Source organism: Carcharhinus amblyrhynchos, chromosome 12, assembly GCF_965287045.1.
Source record: "Carcharhinus amblyrhynchos chromosome 12, sCarAmb.v2.hapA, whole genome shotgun sequence".
Classification (NCBI taxonomy): Eukaryota; Metazoa; Chordata; class Chondrichthyes; order Carcharhiniformes; family Carcharhinidae; genus Carcharhinus; species Carcharhinus amblyrhynchos.
In genome coordinates, this window is record NC_137335.1 from 1,515,158 (window position 1) to 1,540,284 (window position 25,127).

A 25,127-nucleotide genomic window follows, 5' to 3' on the forward strand; every position below is an offset into this window, starting at 1 on the left:
CGCCCTGAAATAGAAACTACAATTCCCAGAGTGCACCTCGCCGTCGGCCCGTGACGTGACACGGGCCCACGTGACTCCACTGGCATTTGGCGGTCGAGGAGCAGCAGCAGCGGCAGAGGTGACCCTGGAGCAGAATGGTCAGTATGTTAATTATTTAATATACACCCCAGGATGGTCAGTGTGTTAATTATTTAATATACACCTCAAAATGGTCAGTATGTTAATTATTTAATATACACCTCAAAATGGTCAGTATGTTAATTATTTAATATACACCTCAAAATGGTCAGTGTGTTAATTATTTAATATACACCTCAAAATGGTCAGTGTGTTAATTATTTAATATACACCTCAAAATGGTCAGTGTGTTAATTATTTAATATACACCCCAGGATGGTCAGTGTGTTAATTATTTAATATACACCTCAAAATGGTCAGTGTGTTAATTATTTAATATACACCTCAAAATGGTCAGTGTGTTAATTATTTAATATACACCTCAAAATGGTCAGTGTGTTAATTATTTAATATACACCTCAAAATGGTCAGTGTGTTAATTATTTAATATACACCTCAAAATGGTCAGTATGTTAATTATTTAATATACACCTCAAAATGGTCAGTATGTTAATTATTTAATATACACCTCAAAATGGTCAGTATGTTAATTATTTAATATACACCTCAAAATGGTCAGTATGTTAATTATTTAATATACACCTCAAAATGGTCAGTATGTTAATTATTTAATATACACCTCAAAATGGTCAGTGTGTTAATTATTTAATATACACCCCAGGATGGTCAGTCTGTTAATTATTTAATATACACCTCAAAATGGTCAGTGTGTTAATTATTTAATATACACCTCAAAATGGTCAGTATGTTAATTATTTAATATACACCTCAAAATGGTCAGTATGTTAATTATTTAATATACACCCCAGGATGGTCAGTGTGTTAATTATTTAATATACACCTCAAAATGGTCAGTGTGTTAATTATTTAATATACACCTCAAAATGGTCAGTGTGTTAATTATTTAATATACACCTCAAAATGGTCAGTGTGTTAATTATTTAATATACACCCCAGGATGGTCAGTGTGTTAATTATTTAATATACACCTCAAAATGGTCAGTGTGTTAATTATTTAATATACACCTCAAAATGGTCAGTGTGTTAATTATTTAATATACACCTCAAAATGGTCAGTGTGTTAATTATTTAATATACACCTCAAAATGGTCAGTGTGTTAATTATTTAATATACACCTCAAAATGGTCAGTATGTTAATTATTTAATATACACCTCAAAATGGTCAGTGTGTTAATTATTTAATATACACCCCAGGATGGTCAGTGTGTTAATTATTTAATATACACCTCAAAATGGTCAGTGTGTTAATTATTTAATATACACCTCAAAATGGTCAGTATGTTAATTATTTAATATACACCTCAAAATGGTCAGTGTGTTAATTATTTAATATACACCCCAGGATGGTCAGTGTGTTAATTATTTAATATACACCTCAAAATGGTCAGTGTGTTAATTATTTAATATACACCTCAAAATGGTCAGTGTGTTAATTATTTAATATACACCTCAAAATGGTCAGTGTGTTAATTATTTAATATACACCTCAAAATGGTCAGTGTGTTAATTATTTAATATACACCTCAAAATGGTCAGTGTGTTAATTATTTAATATACACCTCAAAATGGTCAGTGTGTTAATTATTTAATATACACCTCAAAATGGTCAGTGTGTTAATTATTTAATATACACCCCAGGATGGTCAGTGTGTTAATTATTTAATATACACCTCAAAATGGTCGGTGTGTTAATTATTTAATATACACCCCAGGATGGTCGGTGTGTTAATTATTTAATATACACCCCAGGATGGTCGGTGTGTTAATTATTTAATATACACCCCAGGATGGTCGGTGTGTTAATAACTTAATATACACCCCAGGATGGTCGGTGTGTTAATAACTTAATATACACCCCAGGATGGTCGGTGTGTTAATAACTTAATATACACCCCAGGATGGTCGGTGTGTTAATAACTTAATATACACCCCAGGATGGTCGGTGTGTTAATAACTGTTAGTATACACGTCAGGACGGTCAGTGTGTTAATAACTGTTAGTATACACGTCAGGACGGTCAGTGTGTTAATAACTGTTAGTATACACGTCAGGACGGTCAGTGTGTTAATAACTGTTAGTATACACGTCAGGACGGTCAGTGTGTTAATAACTGTTAGTATACACCTCAGGACGGTCAGTGTGTTAATAACTGTTAGTATACACCCCAGGATGGTCAGTCTGCTAATAACTTAATACTCACCTCAGGATGGTCAGTATGTTAATAACTGCTTTAATATACAACCAAAAGAGAAAATGCTGGAAAATCTCGGGTCTGGCAACATCTGTAAGGAGAGAAAAGAGCTGACGTTTCAAGACCAGATGACCCTTTGTCAAAGCCTTTATCCTTTGCTTTTATCCAGGTTTTTGCTTTAATATACATCTCAGAATGGTCGTTATCTCAGCAACTACTGTAAGCTGCAGTGCACCAGCTTGGCGATAACTATCTAGCTGCAGTGCACCAGCTTGGCGATAACTATCTAGCTGCAGTGCACCAGCTTGGCGATAACTATCTAGCTGCAGTGCACCAGCTTGGCGATAACTATCTAGCTGCAGTGCACCAGCTTGGCGATAACTATCTAGCTGCAGTGCACCAGCTTGGCGATAACTATCTAGCTGCAGTGCACCAGCTTGGCGATAACTATCTAGCTGCAGTGCACCAGCTTGGCGATAACTATCTAGCTGCAGTGCACCAGCTTGGCGATAACTATCTAGCTGCAGTGCACCAGCTTGGCGATAACTATCTAGCTGCAGTGCACCAGCTTGGCGATAACTATCTAGCTGCAGTGCACCAGCTTGGCGATAACTATCTAGCTGCAGTGCACCAGCTTGGCGATAACTAACAAATCTACTTCTCAGATAGGAGTAACTACCTTTGACTGATGCGCTAGGATTAAATAACTGTGACTTTTCAGAGGCATCAAGTTATGAACTGTGTGGAGGAGGGAAAAAAACAGCATGTTGATCTAGTTTGCCTTGCATATAAAGCAAGACAAGATCAGATTTGTGCCTGTAGTCTGTATGAGTGCATCTGATTGTGAATTATTTTTAAAAGGTAGACTGAAGCCATGACAGGACTGGATAAATATGACAATTTCTGATTACATCTTCATAACTTCCTTTTCAAGGTTGATTCCTCCTCGCAGTTTTGAATGTCATAGAGTCATAAAGTTTTACAGCATGAAAACAGGCCCTTCGGCCCAATTTGTCCATGCTGCCCTTTTTTTTAAAAGCCCTAAATGAATCCTAATTGCCTGCATTTGGCCCATATCCCTCTATACCCATCTTACATAAGAACATAAGAAATAGGAGCAGGAGTAGGCCATCTAGCCCTTCGAGCCTGCCCCGCCATTCAATAAGATCGTGGCTGATCTGTCGTGGCTGATCTGTCGTGGCTCAGTTCCACTTTCCCGCCCTCTCCCCATAACCCTTAATCCCCTCTCTTATCAAAAACCCATCAACCCGCGTCTTAAATATATTTAGCGAGGCAGCCTCCACCACTTCAACGGGCAGAGAATTCCAGAGATTCACCACCCTTTGAGTGAAGAAGTTCCTCCTCAACTCCGTTCTAAACTGCCCCCCTTTTATCTTGAGGCTGTGCCCCCTAGTCCTACTGTCTTTTTTGAGCGGGAAGAGTCTCTCCACCTCTATCCTATCCATCCCATTCATCATCTTACACATCTCAATGAGATCTCCCCTCATTCTTCTAAACTCTAACGAGTACAAGCCTAGTTTATTCAGCCTCTCCTCATAGCTCAACCCCCTCAACTCCGGTATCAGCCTAGTAAACCTCCTCTGCACTCCCTCCAAGGCCAAAATATCTTCGCGCAGGTGCGGCGCCCAAAACTGCACACAGTACTCCAGCTGTGGCCTCACCAATGCCCTATACAGCTGCAGCAAGACCTCCCTACTTTTATATTCAATCCCCCTCGCTATGAAGGCCAGCCTTCCTGACCACCTGCTGCACCTGCAAGCTGGGTTTTTGCGACTCATGCACAAGGACCCCGAGGTCCCTCTGCACCGTCGCCTGCTGCAGTTTTTCGCCCCGTAAGTAATAGTCCTTCCTACCATTCTTCCTACCAAAGTGGACCACCTCACACTTGCCAACATTAAATTCCATTTGCCATTTCCTGGCCCATTCGCCCAGCCTATCTAGATCCTTCTGCAGACTCTCCACACCCTCCGCACAATTTGCCGTTCCCCCAATCTTGGTGTCATCAGCAAATTTCGACACCCTACACTCGGTTCCCTCCTCCAGTTACCCATGTAACTATCTAAATGCTTTTTAAAAGATCATTGTACCCACTTCTACTACTGCCTCTGGCAGCTTGTTCCAGACACTCGCCACCCTCTGTGTGGGAAAAAATTGCCCCTCTGGAAACTTTTGTATCTCTCCCTTCTCACCTTAAACTGATACCCTCTAGTTTTAGAGTCCCCTACCTTTGGGAAAAGTTATTGACTATCTACCTTATCTAATTCCCTCATTATTTTATAGACCTCTATAAGGTCACCCCTCAGCCTCCTACGCTCCAGAGAAAAAAGTCCCTGTCTATCCAGCCTCTCCTTATAACTCAATCCATCAAGTCCCAGTAGCATCCTAGTAAAACTTTTCTGCACTCTTTCTATAATAGGGTGACCAGAATTGCGCACAGTATTGTAAGTGTGGCCTTACCAATATCTTGTACAACTTCAACAAGATGTCCCAACTCCTGTATTCAGTGTTCTGACTGATGAAACCTAGCATGCCAAATGCCTTCTTCACCACTCTGTCCACCTGTGACTCCACTTTCAAGGAGCTAAGAATATGTACCCCTAGATCTCTTTGTTCTGTAACTCTCCCCATTGCTCTACCATTAACTGAGTAAATCTTTCCCTGGTTCAATCTACCAAAATGCATTACCTCGCATTTATCTAAATTAAATTCTATCTGCCATTCGTCAGCTCTCTGGCCCAATTGATTAAGATCCCGCTGCTATTGGAGATAACCTTCCTCGCTGTCCACCATGCCACCAATGTTGGTGTCATCTGCAAACTTACAAACCATGCCCCTTATATTTTCATCCAAATCATTAATATAAATGACAAATAAGTGGGCCCAGCACTGATCCCTGAGGCACACCGCTAGTCACAGGCCTCCAGTTTGAAAAACAACTCTCTACAACCACCCTCTGGCTTATGTCAAGAAGCCAATTTTGTATCCACTTAGATTCTTCACCCTGGATCCCGTGAGATTTAACTTTATGTAACAACCTACCACGTGGTACCTTGTCAAAGTTCGTGTAGACAACATCAACTGTATTGCCCTCGTCTACCTTCTTGGTTACCCCTTCAAAAAACGCAGTCAAATTTGTGAGTCATGATTTTCTACTCACAAAGCCATACAAAGAATGTGTGGTCGAAATTGAAGCAATGACCTTGAGAATTATTCCTTTCATTCACCCAGTGTGGTTCTTTGACAGAATTGATCTTAGTTGTTGACGCGATATCCTGAAAAAACATTTGGGTCCCAAAGTTGGAATCTCAACTATTTATAATTTACAGAAATGATTTAAATTCGGAAACAAAATGCTCATTGGATTTATTTCCAGACAATTGAAAACTAAGAGAAGCAATGATTTGAAGGTGGGCAGTTCCTAACCTATAGAATGAGCTTTTTGAACAATGATTGTAATGTACTTCACATGGAAAGGGGAAGTGGTCAAGACTCGATGAATAGTTTTGAAAGAGCTAAGATTAAAATTGAAAGAATAACAGTGTCAGTAGACTGATTGGGCTGAATTTTGCCGCACGAGTGAGGAACTTGATGTTGGGATTGATTGTGAATGTCCTTGAGGCAGTATCATGATTTCTAGCTGCAGAGAAATAGGACAAAGTTTGTGTGCTGGGGCCAGTCACAAGACTGACTGGGAATTGAGCCCAAACTGCCAAGGGCCCTTTTCCTAAAGGGAGATATGAAAATATTCAGTAATAATCACATTTATTCATTTCTTGCACAATCCCTGTAACTGAGGGCGTGTGTGATCTAGAGTAACACATTCTCATTGCACTGTGGGTAAGTGTTTTGGTTCTGAATTCCCTCTTGGATTTCATGGTGACTATCATATTGATAGCCTGTAGTTGTGCTTTCCCCCACGAGAGGAAACATTCTTTCCTTATCCATTCCATTAAAATATTTTATAATCTTAAAATCCTCTGTTAGGTCACCTCTCGGCCTTTTTATTCAGAGAGAAAGGAACCAGCCTGCCATTCCTTTTCTCGTGTGCAGACGTGCATTTGCGGTACCTTCCTTTTTAATCTGTTTTTGCACAATTTCCTGTTCGTCTAAAACCTTTTAATAGGCTTGAAATACCGCAGTACAGTGCAACCTAATCAAGGTTTGATTCAAGTTTAACATAATGTCCCGACTTTTCAATTCTGTTCCTCTAAAAATAAACCCGTATTTGGTTTGTGTTTTTTTTTAATGAACTTATTAACCTGTGAAGCAACCTTTATTTATTGGTGTATTCATACTCCCAAATCCCTTTGGTTACACTGTCCCATTTAGATTCTCATTTTCCAAGTCACGTATGACAACCTTATTTTGAAAATGTAATTCCTTATCATTATGTTGAAATTCGTTGTATGCTCATTCTGTCGGTTTCTTAGTAACTTCTTGCAGTCCTCCTCAGTGTTGCTCGTTCCACCCACTCAACAAGATTGTGCTTTTGAATCCCAAGTCTAAATTGTACAAATTGTGAATGTGGTTCCAGGACTCAGCCTCATTAAACTCCCCTTTCCATCTGCCATTCTGAATATACCCCAGTAGAGCATAATTAAGGGAACAGAAGATGTGACTCCAACTTCTATACGTTAAACTGGGAGTAGGATGCGGGAATACAGTTCATGCTTCTGTAATCCTAGGATTGATGTCAGAAACAGTTTTAAAGAGTTTTTTTAAGTTTATTTATTGGTGTCACAAGTAGGCTTACATTAACGCTGCAATGAAGTTACTGTAAAAATCCCCAAGTTGCCACATGCTGGCACCTGTTCGTGTACACTGAGGGAGAATTTACCATGGTCAGTGCACCTAACCTGCACATCTTTGGACTGTGGGAAGAAACCAGAGCATCTGGAGGAAACCCACGCAGACATGGGGAGAATGTGCAGACTGGGACCCAAGCCATGAATTGAACACTGCTCCCTGGCACAGTGAGGCAGCAGTACCAACCGCTGTGTCACCATGTCACCACAGTTCTTTGATCAATACATGAAATGGACTTGCAGATTATTGTGCTGGTGTTGAGAGCACTGGAACCACCTAAAGAAAGAGTTGGGTATCTCAAAGAACAAAATCAGCCTGGGAAACAGGCCCTTCGGCCCAATGAGCCCGCGCTGCCATCTCAACACCACCTGTCTACCCATGACCCCTATCTAATGTTTTATGGCCATCCAGATTGAGGGAAAACTGATTTAGGGACAATTTATTCCTGCCAGTCAGCCTAACAGCACATCTTTGGGGTGTGGGAGGAAACCGGAGCACCCGGAGAAAACCCACGCAAGCACGGGGAGAATGCGCAAACTCCCACAGACACCGGCCCAAATCCATGTGTCTGCACAGCAATCAGCGATAGTCACTGAGCTGTTGTCTTGCCCAGTATCTGGTCCAGTTTAGGCACACACTAACGACATGAAGCACTAGGCCAATCTCAAACAACCAAGAGCAGCCCCAGTACGACCCATTGCGTGTATGTCCCTCGTTGGACACCAGGTGGACCGATTTAAAACCTGTGAATGAAAAGAGAAAAACATTATTATCATACTATACCCATTTACATTTCTAGGGACGCCCCAATGCTAATGACCCTTAATTAAAGGTTCTCCTATGTCCACCCATCTCCAACTCAGTCATGTGCCTGTCTAATCTCGAGGAATGGTGTGTTACAGTTTGGATACAGACATTGGATACATAGGATTGGAGTAAATAGCAAGAATACAAATGCTTTCACGCTCCAGTGAACAAATAGATAGTTAGTTTCCACCACAGGTGCTAAACTGGTTAGAGCTGGATTGGACCTGGAGCTTGGTAAATGCGATTTAGAAATTTAACTGGAGCTTTGACGCTTTCAACAAAAAGACGAATCTCAAAACATTTAAACCACAGCAAATACCACAAGCATGAAGTTCCATCCCAACATTGAACCTCAAATGCACATAAATTTGTTTTTGTAGAGTCTCCAGCCGGGAACTCCTGGTTAGTAAATAGTTAAATACGATGCCTTATTTTCAACATCAAATACAACTTTCAGCAGAATATCACATGGTTTTCTGTTGCATTCTCATTTTGAAATACAATACTCTGCCCCTAAGAAGGGGGCTAAGCTGGAGTAGCATATTTGTCTATTCTTTATGGTTACGTGAATGTTCGACTGTGGAAATGTCACTCAAACCAAGCATCCCCTCAAATAACATTAACACAGCATTACGAAGAGTCATTGAACATTAACTGATTGGAGGAATTGGTTGATTTGTTTAAAAGAGATGAATGAGATTGTGGATGTAATAGTATTTTTCAGTGCCAAAAATGTTTCTGTTGTTTGATATTTAGCTGAGTTGGCATTGAATGGGTTTGTAAGCAATGTGATCCTGTTAATGTGATATGGAGGAATCTGATCTCTGCCTGTGAAACGTCCTTGGATGATTTTTCTATTGTAAAAATTCTACAAAAAGACACATTGTTATATGGGTACTGCAAAAACCAATTGTTTCCTTGGCTACAAGAACTTGATCCGGAAAATAGTTCCAATTTTATATTTCTATTTCTACCAATGGCAATTTTGTATTCCATTCTGGAACCAATGAATAATTTCATGAGAGGCTGTGTATATCACAGATTAATACCAACTGTTTTAATGCAAATTAATTAAATACCTGCTTTAGCTTCAATCCAATTCTGTTCCTGGCTAGACAGAAATCAATTCTAATTCTGCTTTGCACACCAATACCAGGGGTTTAATTATTCAAGGTTTTTTTTCTCTCAGAAGTTAAGTTTTTTTAATTTAAATATTCTTAAACCTTTCAAAGTGCTTGTAGAAAATGTTAAGCTGATAATCCTTCAGCCTGGTGCATTTAGTTATTATGGATCTGTTTATAACGGATGCAGAGTAGTAGAAGAAACTTCAGTTTTCTAGAGCGTAAGGGAAGAATGTTTCTCTGTGGAAGAATCTAGAACTAGTTTTCACTATTTAAAAGTAAATGTTTGCCCACTTCTGACAGATGAGGAGAAATTATTTCTTTGAGGGCTGTGAGTCTCTGGAATACTCTTTCTCAAAAGGCAGTTGAAGCAGAGTCTTTATATTTTTTAAGGTATGGGTAGGTGGATTCATCATTAACAAGTGGGTGAAAGCTCATCAGGGATAGGAGAGAATGTGGAGTTGAGTTACAATCAACCAGTCATGATCTTATTGAATGGTGGAACGGGCTTGAGGGCCCAAATGGCCTACTCCTTCTCCTAATTCATATGTTTGCTTGTGTCTGGTAGAGAGATTGAACTTTGAAAAATGTGTATTTTGTATGATGTGCATCTCTGGGTCACTGTGATTTTCCCCATTTGCTTTGTCTTCCAGGCAGCGCCCGTTAAAGTTCTCGTGACTGGCGCTGCTGGTCAGATTGCCTATTCCCTTCTCTTCAACATTGCAAAGGGCGATGTTTTTGGAAAAGACCAGGTAATGTTTACAGTTATTAAAAATCAGCTGATTCAACAGTTAACAGTTTTTTTGCTTGTTCAAAACATTGGATTATTGCAATAACAGCATTGTGTTTATGCATATTTTTAAAAAATGCTTGGGAACATGGAGAGAGGAAAAGAAAATAAATGGAACTCTCCGTTTAGAATCCAGCCCTCGTTAAGACTATAATTTTTAAAGTCAAAAAGGATCTTGAACCTCACAGGATGCTAGTTTCTATCGAGTATGGGCTGTCTGAATATGGATCTAATGCTGAAATTACATTCTTCACCCAATGCTTTCTCACCAGGGAAAGTTGTCATTTTCTCCTTTCTAAAAAGTCACAATATAAACTATAACTAAGTTTGAATCTCATCTTTACCATGGACACTGTGGTAAGCTGTTCTGACATTGTTGTAACCAGCTGGACAAAGTCAAACAGATGGTCTCATTTCACACTGGTAGCAGTAGTTTAAAAACTGGGAAGAGTTTCTTTACCTTCCCAAATATGAAATAATGTCTTGTCTTGGAGCATTCACCTTGAAACAAACAAAATAACGAATTTGTGTAGGTATTGTGAATCCTAACTGAAAGCTACTGAAGGAATGCTATCTCAAAGTAAAATGTTTCATTCTGCTGAAGTGTCATCGGGTGACATAAGATGAAAGCATTGTGTTGTGTGTAAAACAATACTGAATTATGGTTTTTTAATCTAATTTCAAGCCCCTCATTCTTGTGCTGCTTGATATTACACCAATGATGTCAGTGCTCGATGGTGTCTTGATGGAAATCCAGGATTGTGCTCTCCCACTGATCCAAGGTGAGTAGGTTAAAGGTGGCCATTGGATGCTGATTTAAAATTGAGAAGTCTCAAGTCTTATTATAAAAGTTCTTTCGTTTTCTACTTAAAAGAACTGGATAAACTTTTAAGTACAGTACATTGTACATTTAGTTTGAATATCTATTATGTTGGAAATAAAATCAATTTTAGTTGTCAGCTGAGATTTTGCTAAACTGAAAGTAAGTCAGAGCTGGAATTTAAACTCCTAATTTTTGCAATTGGAAACCAAATTTTGCTGTTTGTAAATTTTATTGGAATTGCCCCTGTGCAATGATTGTGTCCCATGTTTATGGATCAGTTCAGTGTCCATTGCATCATTAGTGTTTCACAACTATTGATTAACAGGTAGATTTGATGCACAACTGTCATTGGTTTAGCTGTTAAGCACAAGTAAATAACCTGTTTTCTCTCTTTTGACATTACAAAATCTGGAATTTCTGGTTGAGAGGGGAAAAAACCTGTGTACAATCTTAGAAAAGGATTGTAACTTATTAAGGTAACTGCATAATGAAATGTGGATTGCTGACTGAATCAAAGCTGTGGATTTATTTCACCCAAGCCCACCATTCCACCCTCTTCCATCAGTGCTAACCACTGTGCCACCCTTGGAATTCAGTCAAGAGTTGGAATGGTGGACCATGTGTCTTATCGCTGCTGTAGCTTATGCACCCTCAGGCTAGTTGTAGCCATTGCTGGTGTCCCCAGTTAAATCGGACCAATACAGAGATTAATCTTGGAAATTCTCCTCCAGGTACCTTAATATCACATCAAGTGTGTGTCCATTTGATCATCAGCAGAGATTCTTGGAGCCTTTCTAAAGCAGGATCACTGAGCTGATGTTTGTCCTCCTTCCTTAAAGGCAAACCAAGCTGTTGGAAAAAATAGAATGTAGAACATTCTCACCTCTGAGGCAAATAGAGTCTCTTGGCTGACTTCAAACTGTTGGCTTTTGGTCTTGGCAGTTCTGAAAAAGAAACCTCAAGAAGCTCTTCCCCAGCATATTTGCTAGCAGCCCACCAGAAAAAAGCAGTATGACCAGATCCAAGTAACATTAACTTACCTACTGAAATAAAAACAAAATACTGCTGATGCCGCAAACCTAGATAGAAAATGTTGGATGAACTCAGCAGGTCTGGCAGCTCGAAAGAAGAACTCCCACCCACCTGATGAAGGGACAGCCTGTTCTGAAAGCTAGTGGCATTTGCTACAAATAAACCTGTTGGACTTTAAGCTGATGTTGTGAGACTTCTTTCCACTCTGAAGAAGAGCCATAAGGACTTTCTTTCCATATGCTGAATTTATCCAGCATTTTCTGTTTTTATGACAAATTATTTACTCCTACCTAGCATTAACTATGGAGAGGAAAATTTGAATTGTCTCCCTTCTCTAAAGCAAGAACTCATCTGTTAAAGATCAAAATCTAAGTAGCTTCAATGCTGTTCTAAACTAGGAGTGCCAGTCGGGGAGTTAATTTTGATATTTGTTTAAATAAAATAGTAATTACATTGCTCCTGCAGAGGTCATTGCAACTGACAAAGAGGAGGAAGCTTTCAAGGACATTGATGTGGCGATTCTTGTGGGCTCTATGCCAAGACGGGAGGGCATGGAAAGGAAAGATCTACTGCAAGCAAACTCCAAGATATTCAAATCCCAGGGAAGCGCTCTGGACAGGCTGGCCAAGAAGACAGTCAAGGTAACAAAACTTAGATTTGGTATTAAGTACCACTATGTTAAACTTGGAGCTACTTATTTGGCTGTGATTGGTAAATTTTCTCAATGTCTTTTTGTAATCTTCCCAAATTCAGGGGAGATTCCTAAGCACAGCTTAAGTGGCTAAATAAAAAAGTCCTGTTAAACAAAAGACAGTGAGAATTATAAACAATCAACTGTAGGGAAAATTGTTGAATTTATGCAGAGATCTAGTGGATGAACATTTGGAAAGTAGAAAAAGTGCTGGAAATACTTAGCAGGTCAGGTAGCATCTGTGAAGAGAGAAGCAGAGTTAATGTTTCAGATTGATGGCCTTTCATCAGAGCATTTGTTTTTATTTCAAATTTTCAGCATCTGCAGTACTTTGATTTTCTATGTGAGAAATATCATTTGTTAAAGGAGGGAGAGACAGTACACCATTACGTACTTGGAATCTTCCGAAAAAATTTTGATGGAAAAGGTAAAAGAGTGATGAGGATGGGTAAATGATTACTCTGGAAAGCTAATTGGCTTAAAAACAAAACTGGTAAATGGGAATTTTACAGAATACGATAGGATTGTGAGTAGGGTATTCTGTGGATCTGTTTTAGGGTGAATGAATTGGATAACTTTTGTAAGAAAAATAGGCAAAATTTAGTACCTAAATTGGAGGCAGAGCAAATAATAATGCAACAGGTTCCAGAGGGTGGGGGACACAAAATTCTGTGAATGCTAGAAATCTGAAATAAAAATGGGAAATTCTGGAAATATTCAGTTCTGGCAGCATCTGTGGAGAAAGAAACTGTTAACATTTCAGGTTAGATACTTCAACTGAAACATCAGGTCATTGATTTGAAACACGATGTTTCTGTCTCTCTGGATGCTGCTTAGTTCAGAATAATTTGGGACGATTGGTCCTGTCATTGGCAGACACAATTCGATGTTGATGTGTGACATTACTATGCTTGATTGTAGTAAGGACATAAAGGGAAGTGCTGGCGTAGTGGTAATGTCATGAACTAGTAATCCAAGCCCCAGGTTAATGCTCAGGAATTTGGAGCCTCTGGAGGGAACCCATGCAGACATGGGAGAATGTGTGAACTCCACAAGCGCCCAAGATGGGAATCGAACCCAGGCCCTGTGAGGAAGCAGTGCTGTCTGAAGTGCAGGTTGGAATGCCAGGTGCAACACCAGGCAAACCTAGAACCTGGTGAAGCTGCAAAACAAGACACTTGCATGCCAAACAGCAAGTGATAGCTAAGCTATCGGATCAGATCTAAGCTCAACAGCCCTCCCTCATCCAATTATAACTGGTGATGAACAATTAACTCACTGGAGGAGGAAGTTCCACAAATATCTCCATCCTCAGTGATAGTGGAGTCCAGCATATCAGTGCAAAAGTCGAGGCCGAAACGTTTGCAACAATCTTCATTACCAGCATTACAAATGTCAGTTTTTAGCCAATTTGTTTCGCTCCACACTATCAAGAAATAGCTGAAGGCACTGGATACTGCTACGGCTTTGGCCCTGACAATATTCCAGCAATAGTATTGAAGATTTGTGCGCCAGAACCTGCCGTGCCCTTAATCAAGCTGTCCCACTATAGCTATGTCACTCCATGGAAATGAGAAAAACTGCTCAGGAATGAACTGTCCGCAAAAATCAAGACAAACTCAGTCCGGCCAGTTACTACCCTGTTTGACTGTTCTTAATGATCAGCAAAATGATTGTGTTGTTGACGGTGCTAAGAAGCAACACCTCCTCTGCAATCACCTGCTCACTCAGTTTTGGTTCCGCCAGGGTCATTCAGCCTTGGTTCAAACAGAGACTAAAGAGCTGAGTTCCAGGCTGCCTTTAGCATCAGGGCAGCATTTGACTGAGTGGCATCAAGGACATAGAACATAGAACATTACAGCGCGGAACAGGCCCTTCGGCCCACAATGTTGCGCCGACCAGTCTTATTTTTAAAAAAAAACATTGACCCACTAACCTAAACCAATCCCTTTTCGTCCATAAACCTATCCACCAATCTCTTAAACGCCCCCAAACTAGGCGCATTTACAACTGCAGCAGGCAGGGCATTCCAGTCCCTCACCACCCTCTGGGTAAAGAACCTGCCCCTGACATCCGTCCTATAACTACCCCCCCTTAATTTAAAGCCATGCCCCCTCGTGCTAGATTTCTCCATCCGAGGAAACAGGCTATCACCATCCACCCTATCTAAACCTCTAATCATCTTATATGTTTCTATAAGATCCCTTCTTAGCCGCCTTCTTTCCAGTGAAAACAACCCCAAATCCCTCAGTCTCTCCTCATAGGACCTCCCCTGCATACCAGGCAACATCCTGGTAAACCTCCTCTGCACCCTCTCCAAAGCCTCCACATCCTTCCTATAATGTGGGGACCAGAACTGCACACAGTACTCCAAGTGCGGCCGCACCAGAGTTGTGTACAGTTGCAACATGACGCTGCGACTCCTAAATTCAATCCCCCTACCAATAAACGCCAAGACACCGTACGCCTTCTTAACAACCTTATCTACTTGATTCCCAACTTTCAGGGATCTATGTACACATACACCTAGATCCCTCTGCTCCTCCACTCTATTCAAAGTCCTCCCGTTAGCCCTATACTCAACACATCTGTTATTCCTACCGAAATGGATTACCTCACACTTCTCCGCATTAAACTCCATCCGCCACCTCGCGGCCCAGCTCTGCAACCTGTCCAAGTCACCCTGCAAACTTCGACACCCTTCCTCACAATCTACCACACCTCCGACTTTGGTGTCACCAGCAAACTTACTAATCCACCCAACTATACCCTCATCCAGATCATTAATAAAGATTACAAACAGGAGCCCTAGCAAAACTGGAATTGGGAAAACCCCTCCACTGGTTGGAATCAAACCTAGCACAAAGGAAGATGGCTGTTATAACTTTGCCACAAAAAAGGTAGTTGAATACATTGATATTCAACCTTCATATAAAAATATCTGAATACTGTACAACAGTACAGAACTGGATGCAGCGAGTTGTACAGAGCCCTTGCAAAAGTGTGTGTTACTGAAGATGTCACTCACACGTGCTCACATTTAAACCAAAGTATATACGTTAAAGTAGGAAGATGCTTATTATAATACTTCTCTCCTCATTTCAATCCTATGTTCCATATTCAGTGACTTGGCTGCCGTGGCTTTCTGTGGTAAAAGGATCATGCAAGCTGGCTTTTGTCTTCATTACCTGTTGATTTTATTTTTCTGGTTTGGATAAATATTCTGGCTGCCCATGATATTCCAGAGTGGGTAAAGACTTGGCCTCTTATTAAATGTGTCATTACCAAGTGCTGTTACAGAAAGTAGATCAGGCTATGAACATGCAGCGAGATTGCAGTTATACAAATCAAAAAACTTACAGTTCTGTTTACAGGTATTAAGCTCCTTAAACTACACTTTCCAACAGTTTACAAATCCTTCCCTGCTCATATATTTTTCCTAATATGTGACATTTAAATATCACATTTGACTTGATGTGTATGTTTGGTTGCTGCCATTATTATTGGATTCTTTATCGGTTACAATCATAACAAACCAAACTATTTCTTGCAGGTTCTTGTTGTGGGGAATCCAGCCAATACCAACTGTTTGACTGCAATGAAGTGTGCTCCCTCCATTCCAAAAGAGAACTTCTCTTGCCTGACTCGTTTGGATCACAACCGCGCGAAAGCTCAGGTATTTAGAGTCTGATTTTAAAGTACAGGTTTTGGTGAGTTAAGCTTTGGGGAGTAAGTCTTCATTCTACAACTTGCGAAAATTCAGTTTTCACACATTCTGATCTCCACATTAGCTCTGGAAAAAACATTTATCTTTAATTATGTGGCTTTTTATGCACATGTGCAAAATCTGTGTTTGAAGGCTGAAGTAATGTCTGAGGCTTCATTAATGATTTGAATGAAAGTATGGGTTTGCAAGTTTCCAGAAATGTGGACAGATTGCACATTTAGACCAAATGAAAAGCCTGACCTATACTTTAAAAGATTGCGACATATTTTATCCTTTTTGTTTATTCAAGTAAGTTCTGTTTTTCTTAACTGAGCATGTTACCAATTAAACTTTTATCTTTCAGATTGCATACAGATTGGGGGTGCCTTCTAATGATGTAAAGAATGTTATCATCTGGGGCAATCATTCTTCTACTCAATATCCAGATGTTAGTCATGCTGTCGTAAAAATTAAAGAAAAGCAGATGAGTGTTTTTGATGCTATTAAGGATGATCACTGGCTGAAGGGTGAATTCATCACTGTGAGTAACTTCATAATTCATCTTCATAAATATTTGCATTTATAAGGAGTACAAATAAATGCTACAGCAAATACAGAGAGAAATGCATTGGCATTATTTCCTTCTGTGTTCAGTTTTCTTTGCTTTTAAAGTGTAAACATTGACCTTATCAGTTAAGCAGAACTAATAATGCTGTTTGTTTTTAGTTGGTTATTTTGATTAAGATGTTGATTCCGTATTGGATTGGATTGCACTGTATCAGTTTCATTCTACCCCACCTTCCCTAAAATAGCGATTTGATAGTGTCAGCACCAGTATGTAGGTCACAGCAGTTGAAACTGGTTCTGTCTTCTCCCACACAAACCTCTGACAAGTGCCACTCGAGTGAATGTATAGCACCCTGCCTAGCACAGGTAACAATATTAAAGGAGATCCAAACTGGCGGTCTTCCTACTTTATCCAAAGTGATCTAGATAAATTTGTCTTTGAGAAACCCAGAACTGAGGTTTAATTAATAAAATCCTAAACCTGGGGCATTCAGTACAATATTCTTGCTGTATTCTCAGAGTAAGTGATTAGGTCTTAGTCACTGGTTCAGACTGAGGAGTTGAGTTATTTAAAGGTTCTAAACCTTTAAAGACCCAAAATGGGCTTCCTGTTTCGACATTTTTAATATTTTGAGATACAGAGATACGGTAATACGGTATAATCAATGGTACAAAAATATACCTTTGATTACGAAGGCAAATTAATGCAGATGTTGTTTCAGATTTCCAACATCACAAAATGCTGCAAACAGTAGGCCAAAGAGCACCTGTAGAGAAAAACAGAGCCAACACTTCATGTCAGGAAACATTCTGCAGATAGACCATCTCAACTTGAAATGTTATCCCTGTTTCTCCCCACAGGGGTGGCACAGTGGTTAGCAGCGCTGCCTCACAGCGCCAGGGACCGGGGTTTGATTCCCGGCTTGGGTCACTGAATTTGCATGTTCTCCGCATGTCTGCGTGGGTTTCCTCTGGGTGCTTCGGTTTCCTCCCACTGTCTGAAAGAAGTGCTGGTTAGGTGCATTGACCTGAACAGGCACCAGATTGTGGCAGTTAGGGGAATTTCACAGTAACTGCATTGCAGTGTTAATGGAAGCCTTACTTGTAACTGATAAATAAACTTTACTTTAGATACTGCCTGCCCTGCTGAGTATTAACACCATTTTCTGCTATTGCTCCATTTTGGTTGCTCTGACTGAAGCCTGAGTGTGACTTAGTGGAAAAGCTGAAATGAAAGAGGGATGGAGAGTTGTGGTTGGATTCTAAACGCACGCAGAGTACCAGAAACCATCTGTTCTCTTGGGCAAAGAATGTTAAAAATAGTAGGAGCACTGTACGTTTATCGAATAGTGCCAGCAAAGCATTTGCTTTTCATCTAAATCAGATTCTGGAGCTCAACAGGGTTGTAATTTGTTCAGTCTGTTGAAAGCCATATGAATAAATGCAGTCTGCATGCAGAAAGAGGGACAGCTGTAAAGCAGCAAAAATGTTTGGCGGTACAAACTTTGTATTTTGGATTTAATTAGAGCACCAGAATGTTTTGACCCGATACCTTGATTTTTGCATTTGCACGATTTGTTTCCTTGTATTTTATAAACCAGATGCAGCAAATGTCACATCACGTGACAAGATGGGGTCAATTGCATATTGATAATGAAGCTTTTAAATATATTTGTGTCAAAGGCTTCAACAGCACTGATTAAACATCAGATTTCAACTTGTTTTTTGTTTTAAAAGACAATGCAGTTCATAAATGTATAGTGTTAAATTGTTTCCTTACATCTGCTTATTTTAATCAATAATGTTTTTGAATTATTCATCTATTTCCATCTAATTGTTCTTAGTCTTGTGCTCAGACTAAGATGTTTTTAGTCGTGTGTGACTGGCACTGCAGTCTATTGGCAATACCTGTGCCAGTGAAACTATCAATGTCTTTATGAAAAGAAATCTCCTGTCCTCTGTGACCAGCTATGACCTGAGCAATTTGGTAAACTCTGTTTTGAAATTTTACTGATAAACTTGCTCCTTTCTCTCTGGCGACAGACTGTACAGAATCGTGGTGCTGCAGTCATTAAGGCACGGAAACTTTCTAGCGCAATGTCTGCTGCTAAGGCCATCTCTGATCACATGAGGGATATCTGGTTTGGCACTCCTGAGGTCTGTTAACTAATTATTTTAACTGGGCTACCTTTACACTAATTCGTTCTCTGGTGTGAATTGTCATTGCATATGCCATCCACTTAGAATGTTTTCTGTTATATAAGATGGTATGTTTCTGCTTCCATTCACACTAGCATGTTCATCCCCCAGTTTGTACCTTCGTGGGTGTGTTCTAGCTGTGTACACATGTATTTAGAAATCTAATCCAGTGTTTTCTGATTTAAGTTGATCAAAGAGCCCTGTTTTTCACACTCCCTTTCAAATTAAAACAAAAGTCTTGTGCTCAAGTTGTTTTCATTTGCTATTATTGGACTTGCTTCACTGTCCAGTAATGTTGAACATGCAATGTCAAGTCTCATTTTACCAACTTTTGAGCGGCTCTGAATTTTTTATTCATTCATGGCATGTGGGCATCGCTGACTGGAGTCACATGTAGGCCTCGCCACGATGGAAGGCAGATTTCCTTCCCTAATTTAGTGAACCAGAAAGGTTTTTAATGGCAATCACCCTTGCCGTGGTGGGATTTGAACCCAGCTCCCCAGCCCATTAACTTCAGTCTCTGGATTATTAGTCCAGTAACAGTTCCATTCATCACTACCAATGCTGGACGGGGTATTTCATTAACTGGACTTTTCCCATACCCGTGAGTTCCAGTTATGCCAACTGCTAAGTTGTCTGGGGCCTTTGAACAAAAGGACAATAGTCTGTCAAATCCAGTTAAATTTATGAATAGAGCAAACAAAATAATGTGAATGATGCAGAAAGAAATCGGGTAAGTTAATTGATTTAGTTATAGAAAGGAAAATAAAGTGAGGGAAAGAAAGATTTGATTAAGACAAATAAAATAAGGGAAAGTAACAGGCTATTTTTAAATACCTTTAGAAACAATATAGTCCCTGCAGGAGCGAGACTCAACAAGTTCAGTTGTTCCCTTTTTGGGTCTCCGAGGTTGAATAGAATTACAGAAATGTAAAACATGTCATTAAATAGGCTCCTTAGGTTATAATTTTATAGCTTTGACTCCTGACACAAGTTTAATTTGTATTTGCAGTGGCAATCCAGTAAATTCTTGAATTCTTTTTTGGGAGTCGAATAAAGGAGTGGAAGTAACTTTTTATTGGAGATTCACACTTGAGAAGTCCATTCATCTTGAAACCAATGAATGAAACCAAATTAATCAACATTAATAGCACTGATTTTATTTAACTGACTAACATTTTCGCCAGTAACACTTCTGACCCATTCTGATAATAGCATCTACAATACAACAAACATGCAGGCAAATTTTCCCATTCCGCCTGCCACAGGAACTTTAGTGGGCGAGGGGCAGACCATGGAAAGATCCATTGACCTTGGACAGGGATTTTCCAGTTTTGGGGTGAACACTTCTGGAAAATCCCTCCCACTGTTTTGCTTCAAAATTATTTAAATTTTATTACATTGGCGTCATGAAAGTGGACCAGACATTTTAAAATTCTGAATGTTTGGATTTTTAAGCACACTTTATAAAACTTGATTGTCGTTTAATAAATGTTTCATGGTGTTTGTTTGGAAAATGTACCGGAGTCTTTCTGTTGTAACTCAAAAAGCTCATTTAAGTCAGTCGATTTGTTGATTTTGATTGTTCCAGCCAACTGCTCTCTAGCTTTCTGAATCAAATTATACACTGATAGCTCTTCGCTTTTTGTTCAGGGTGAATGGGTGTCCATGGGAGTGATTTCAGATGGAAACCCGTACAATATCCCCAATGATCTGGTTTATTCCTTCCCTGTTCAAATCAAGGTAAGCTTCTAATGTGTTGCCCGTCCATTCAGCTAACAGCATATTTCATCTCTTCTAATTACTTTATAATGAGATCCGTAACTGCAGATTTTTGAAATACTTGTGTGAAATACGTTTTAATTCTTTCCTGAAATGGGCTTTTGTTTTCAGGTGTACATTTAATTGTTTGCCTTTGTTGCAGAATAAATGTTGGCATATTGTTGAATGTCTGAAAATCAATGACTTCTCCTGTGAGATGATGAAAGCTACTGCCAAAGAACTGATGGAGGAGAAAGAAACAGCTGTTGAATTTCTGTCTGGAGTTTGAGAAAAATCGCCTAAACTATGTGCTAATCACTTGTGAACGTCCAGTGACTGTGGTAAAATAAAGCTGTTTTCCATTGTCGCCGTAAAAAATCTTGCATAAGGAATCTTAAACTGCACTATAAAGTTAATATTCAGTGAGTCTATATTACTGTCCAATATACAGAAAGCATAAAAATAAAACTAATACCAGTAACCTTATGTTCTGTTTGTTTTGATTTCCTTGAGCAGTTTTGCATCATATCTCTTGATTAAAATACAAGAAACTGGATTACTACAGAAAATATCTTATTGATACTAAATCTGTCTCTCTCGCATGTTATTTTGCTTATTACAGCCTTGGTTCAAACATGGACTAAAGAGCTGAACTTTCAGAGGTGAGGTTAGAGTGCCTGCCCTTGACATCAAGGTAGCATTCGACCAAGTGTGGCATCAAGGAGCCCTAGCAAAACTGGAGTCAGTGGGAATCAGGAGAAACTCTGCAGGTTGAAGTCATGCCCAGTACAAAGGAAAATGATTGTTAGGAGTCAGTCATCTCAGTTCCAGAATATCAGTGCAGCCGCTCCTTGGGGTAGTGTCCTAGACTCAACCATCTTCAGCAGCTTCATCAATGACCTTCCTTCCATCATAAGGTCAGAAGTGGGGCTGATTCGTGACTCCTCAGATACTGAAGCACTCCATGTCCAAATGCAGCAAAACCTGGACAATATCACACCACACAAGTGCCAGGCAATGAACATTTCCAGCAAGGGAGAATCTAACCATCTTCCCTTGACATTCAATGACATTACCATCACTGAATCCTCCACTATCAACTATTTTCAGGGTTACCTTTGACCAAAAACAGAACTGGACTTGCCATGTAAATACTGCAGCCAGGAATCCTGCAGCAAGCAATCCATCTCTAGACTTCCTAAAGCCTGTCCACCATCAACAAGGCACAAGTCAGGAATATGATGGAATTCTCTCCACTTGCCTGGATGAAGCTCAACATCATCCAGGACAAAACTTGATTGGCACCCAATCTGCAAACACTGCACCCTCTACCACTGATGAACAGCAACAATCTACAAGATGCACTGAGGGAACTCAACAATGGTCCTTAGATAACATCTTCCAAATTTTTGATCGTTTGGTTCAGAAATTGGTTAGCTGTAAGAAGACAGAGGATGATGGTTGATGGGAAATGTTCATCCTGGAGTTCAGTTACTAGTGGTGTACCATGAGGATCTGTTTTGGGGCCACTGCTGTTTGTCATTTTTATGATTGACCTGGATGAAGGTGTAGAAGGATGGGTTAGTAAGTTTGTGGATGACACTAAAGTTGGTGGAGTTGTGGACAGTGCGGAAGGATATTGCAGGTTACAGAGAGACATAGACAAGCTGCAGAACTGGACTGAGAGGTGGCAAATACAGTTTAATGTGGAAAAGTGTGAAGTGATTCACCTTGGAAGGAGTAACAGGAATACAGAGTACTGGGCTAATGGTAAGATACTTGGTAGTGTGGTTGAGCAGAGCGATCTCAGTGTCCATGTGCATAGATCCCTGAAATTTGGCACCCAGGTTGATAGGGTTGTTAAGAAGGTGTAGGGTGTGTTAGCTTTTATTGATAAAGGGATTGCGTTTAGGAGTCATGAGGTCATGTTGCAGCTGTACAAAACTCTGGTGCGGCCGTACTTGGAGTGTTGCGTACAGTTCTGGTCGCCGCATTATACGAAGGATATGGAAGCATTGGAAAGGGTACACAGGAGATTTACCAGGATGTTGCCTGGCATGGTGGGAACGTCTTTATGAGAAAAGGCTGAGGGACTTGAGGCTGTTTTCGTTAGAGAGAAGGTTAAGAGGTGACTTAATAGAGGCATACAAGATGATCAGAGGATTAGATAGGGTGGATAGTGAGAGCCTTTCTCAGATGGAGATGGCTAGCACAAGGGGACATAGCTTTAAATTGAGGGTTGATAGATATAGGACAGATGTCACAGGTAGGTTCTTTACTCAGAAAGTAGTAAGAGCGTGGAATGCCCTGCCTGCAACAGTAGTGGATTCACCGACATTAAGGGCATTTTAAGTGGTCGTTGGATAAACATATGGATGATATTGGAATCATGTAGGTTTCGATGGGCTTTAGATTGGTTTCACAGGTCAGCGCAACATCGAGGGCCGAAGGGCCTGTACTGTGCTGTAATGTTCTGTGTTCTATGTAAACCCACAACCAGTACTATTTAGCAGGCCAAGGATAGCAGACATATACATAGAAAGCCCCCCTCAAAGACACTCACCATCCTAACTCAGAAATATATCAGTGCTGCTCCTCACACGAGTGCAAAGGGATAACAGCGTTGCAAAAATTTGGCAAATGCAGTAGAATGTAGGAAAATGTGAACTTGTACACTTTAGCAGGAAGAATAGCAAGTCACTATAATATTTAAATGGACAGAGATTGCAGAGCATGGTGGTATAGAGGTATCTGGGTGTCCTAGTATATGAATCATAAAGTTAGTATACAACTACAGTAAGTGATTAGGAAGGTAAATGGAATGTCGGTGTGTATTGCAAGGAGAATGGAATATAAAAGTAGGGAACTTTTATTGAAGCTGTACAGGGCCTTTCTATGTCTATGTCAGAATACTGTGCACAGATTTGGTCACAGTGGAACTGAAATTCTTGCTGCATATTGCAGTGTGATGCTGCCTAGACCGTACAGCCCAAAGATTGGTGGGTTTTATCAAATGACGTGTCCCTCCCATTGTTCACAAAAGTCAAGTTTGCCCATCTTTACAAAACACAAAGTGTCCAACATTAGCTGTGATTCTGTGATTGGACAACATTTACTAAATCCTCCATGCACAAAGAATTATGCTGAAAATTTAAGATTATCAATTGAGCATATGTACTGGCAGCTGTATATATTAACACAGTGCTCAGTTTGCAGACAGAACATTTTCACGCATTGCACCTGTTTCAGCTAAACAAAATAAGTGATAGCCATTTGTGCATTCATTCCCTAGAGCAGTTAACTGTAAGTCACCATCAACTGGTGCATTCTCCATGGCAATTCATCCACCAATCAATCAACATTCTCTTCTCATTGTCTAAATTGTTTTTACCCTTTGTTTTGGTATTCTTGTGAAATGTCCTGATGAGTACAAGACACAAAGCTTCAGTGTGTCTCTTTTCTCAGGAATATTCTTCCAAATGACTATTTTGAGTTTCATGTATCTGAATAGTCAGACTCCTTTGAACATCTGTATTCTACAATCTCTCCATTGAAATAACATGCTACTTTTCTATTCTTCCTGCCAAAATGGACAATTTCACATTTTCCCACAAACTCTGTTAAAATTTTGCCTATTCACTTCACATATGTATATCCCCTTGTAGACCCTTTAAATCCTCTTCACAACTTACTTTCCTACCTGTCGGGATCATCAGCAAATTTAACAGCTACACGTTTGGTCCCTTCATCAAAGTCATTTATTTGAATAGGAAGTAGTTGAAGCCTCTCTACTGATCCCTTTGGCACTCCAGCCATGTGACCAACTCAAAAATTACCTATTAATGCCTACTCTGTTTCCTGTTAGCTAACCAATGCTCTAAACGTGCTAATATGTATTAGCTGAAACATATTAACTAATGTATGTATTACAAATAAAATTTGCAGAAATTGTTATCGAACATCATGGTTGGAACTTCACAGAATTGAGCCTGGACTAGCTCCTCCACACAGCAATACAGCTGACATTTGGGAACTTGTAGGTCAAAGGCATTTGTCCTCTAGCACTGTTTAGGCTTTTGTACATTGCTGTGAAACATTGCACTTCCCATCAAATGAGATGTTGTGGATACGTGTGCAAGAAGGAGAAGTGATACAACACATTGGCCACATGATGGAGCTAATGTGCAAGTTTAAATTTAATACTGCTACATTAACCACTCAGCATATCCCATTAAAAATGTTTTAATGTGTGACGTAGGTATCGTCTTCACAATTGTGCATCTCAGAACAAGCCAGTCGTATATCTTGTTCTGGGAAGCAGGCTTACTCACCAATGTACAAAGGTTCAGCAAAGACAGTGTGCCGAACTTGGCAAGTAGGGAAGGAATTTTAAGGGTTGATCTCTTTCTTACATTTAGTCATGTTTACATTTATCAATTAACTTGAATATAA

General features: G+C 39.8%; 1 protein-coding gene across 1 annotated transcript; it reads left to right on the top strand.

Annotated features, from left to right (window-relative positions):
• The first annotated feature begins 48 nt into the window (after positions 1-48).
• mdh1ab (malate dehydrogenase 1Ab, NAD (soluble)) lies at positions 49-21,161 on the top strand. The gene is made up of 9 exons (XM_080199960.1): positions 49-137; positions 9,760-9,858; positions 10,582-10,678; positions 12,217-12,392; positions 15,996-16,118; positions 16,513-16,689; positions 18,759-18,872; positions 20,568-20,657; positions 20,839-21,161. The coding sequence occupies exons 1-9, from the start codon at positions 135-137 to the stop codon at positions 20,962-20,964; spliced, it is 1,005 nt and encodes a 334-aa protein (XP_080056086.1). The 5' UTR covers positions 49-134; the 3' UTR covers positions 20,965-21,161.
• The last annotated feature ends 3,966 nt before the right edge of the window (positions 21,162-25,127 follow it).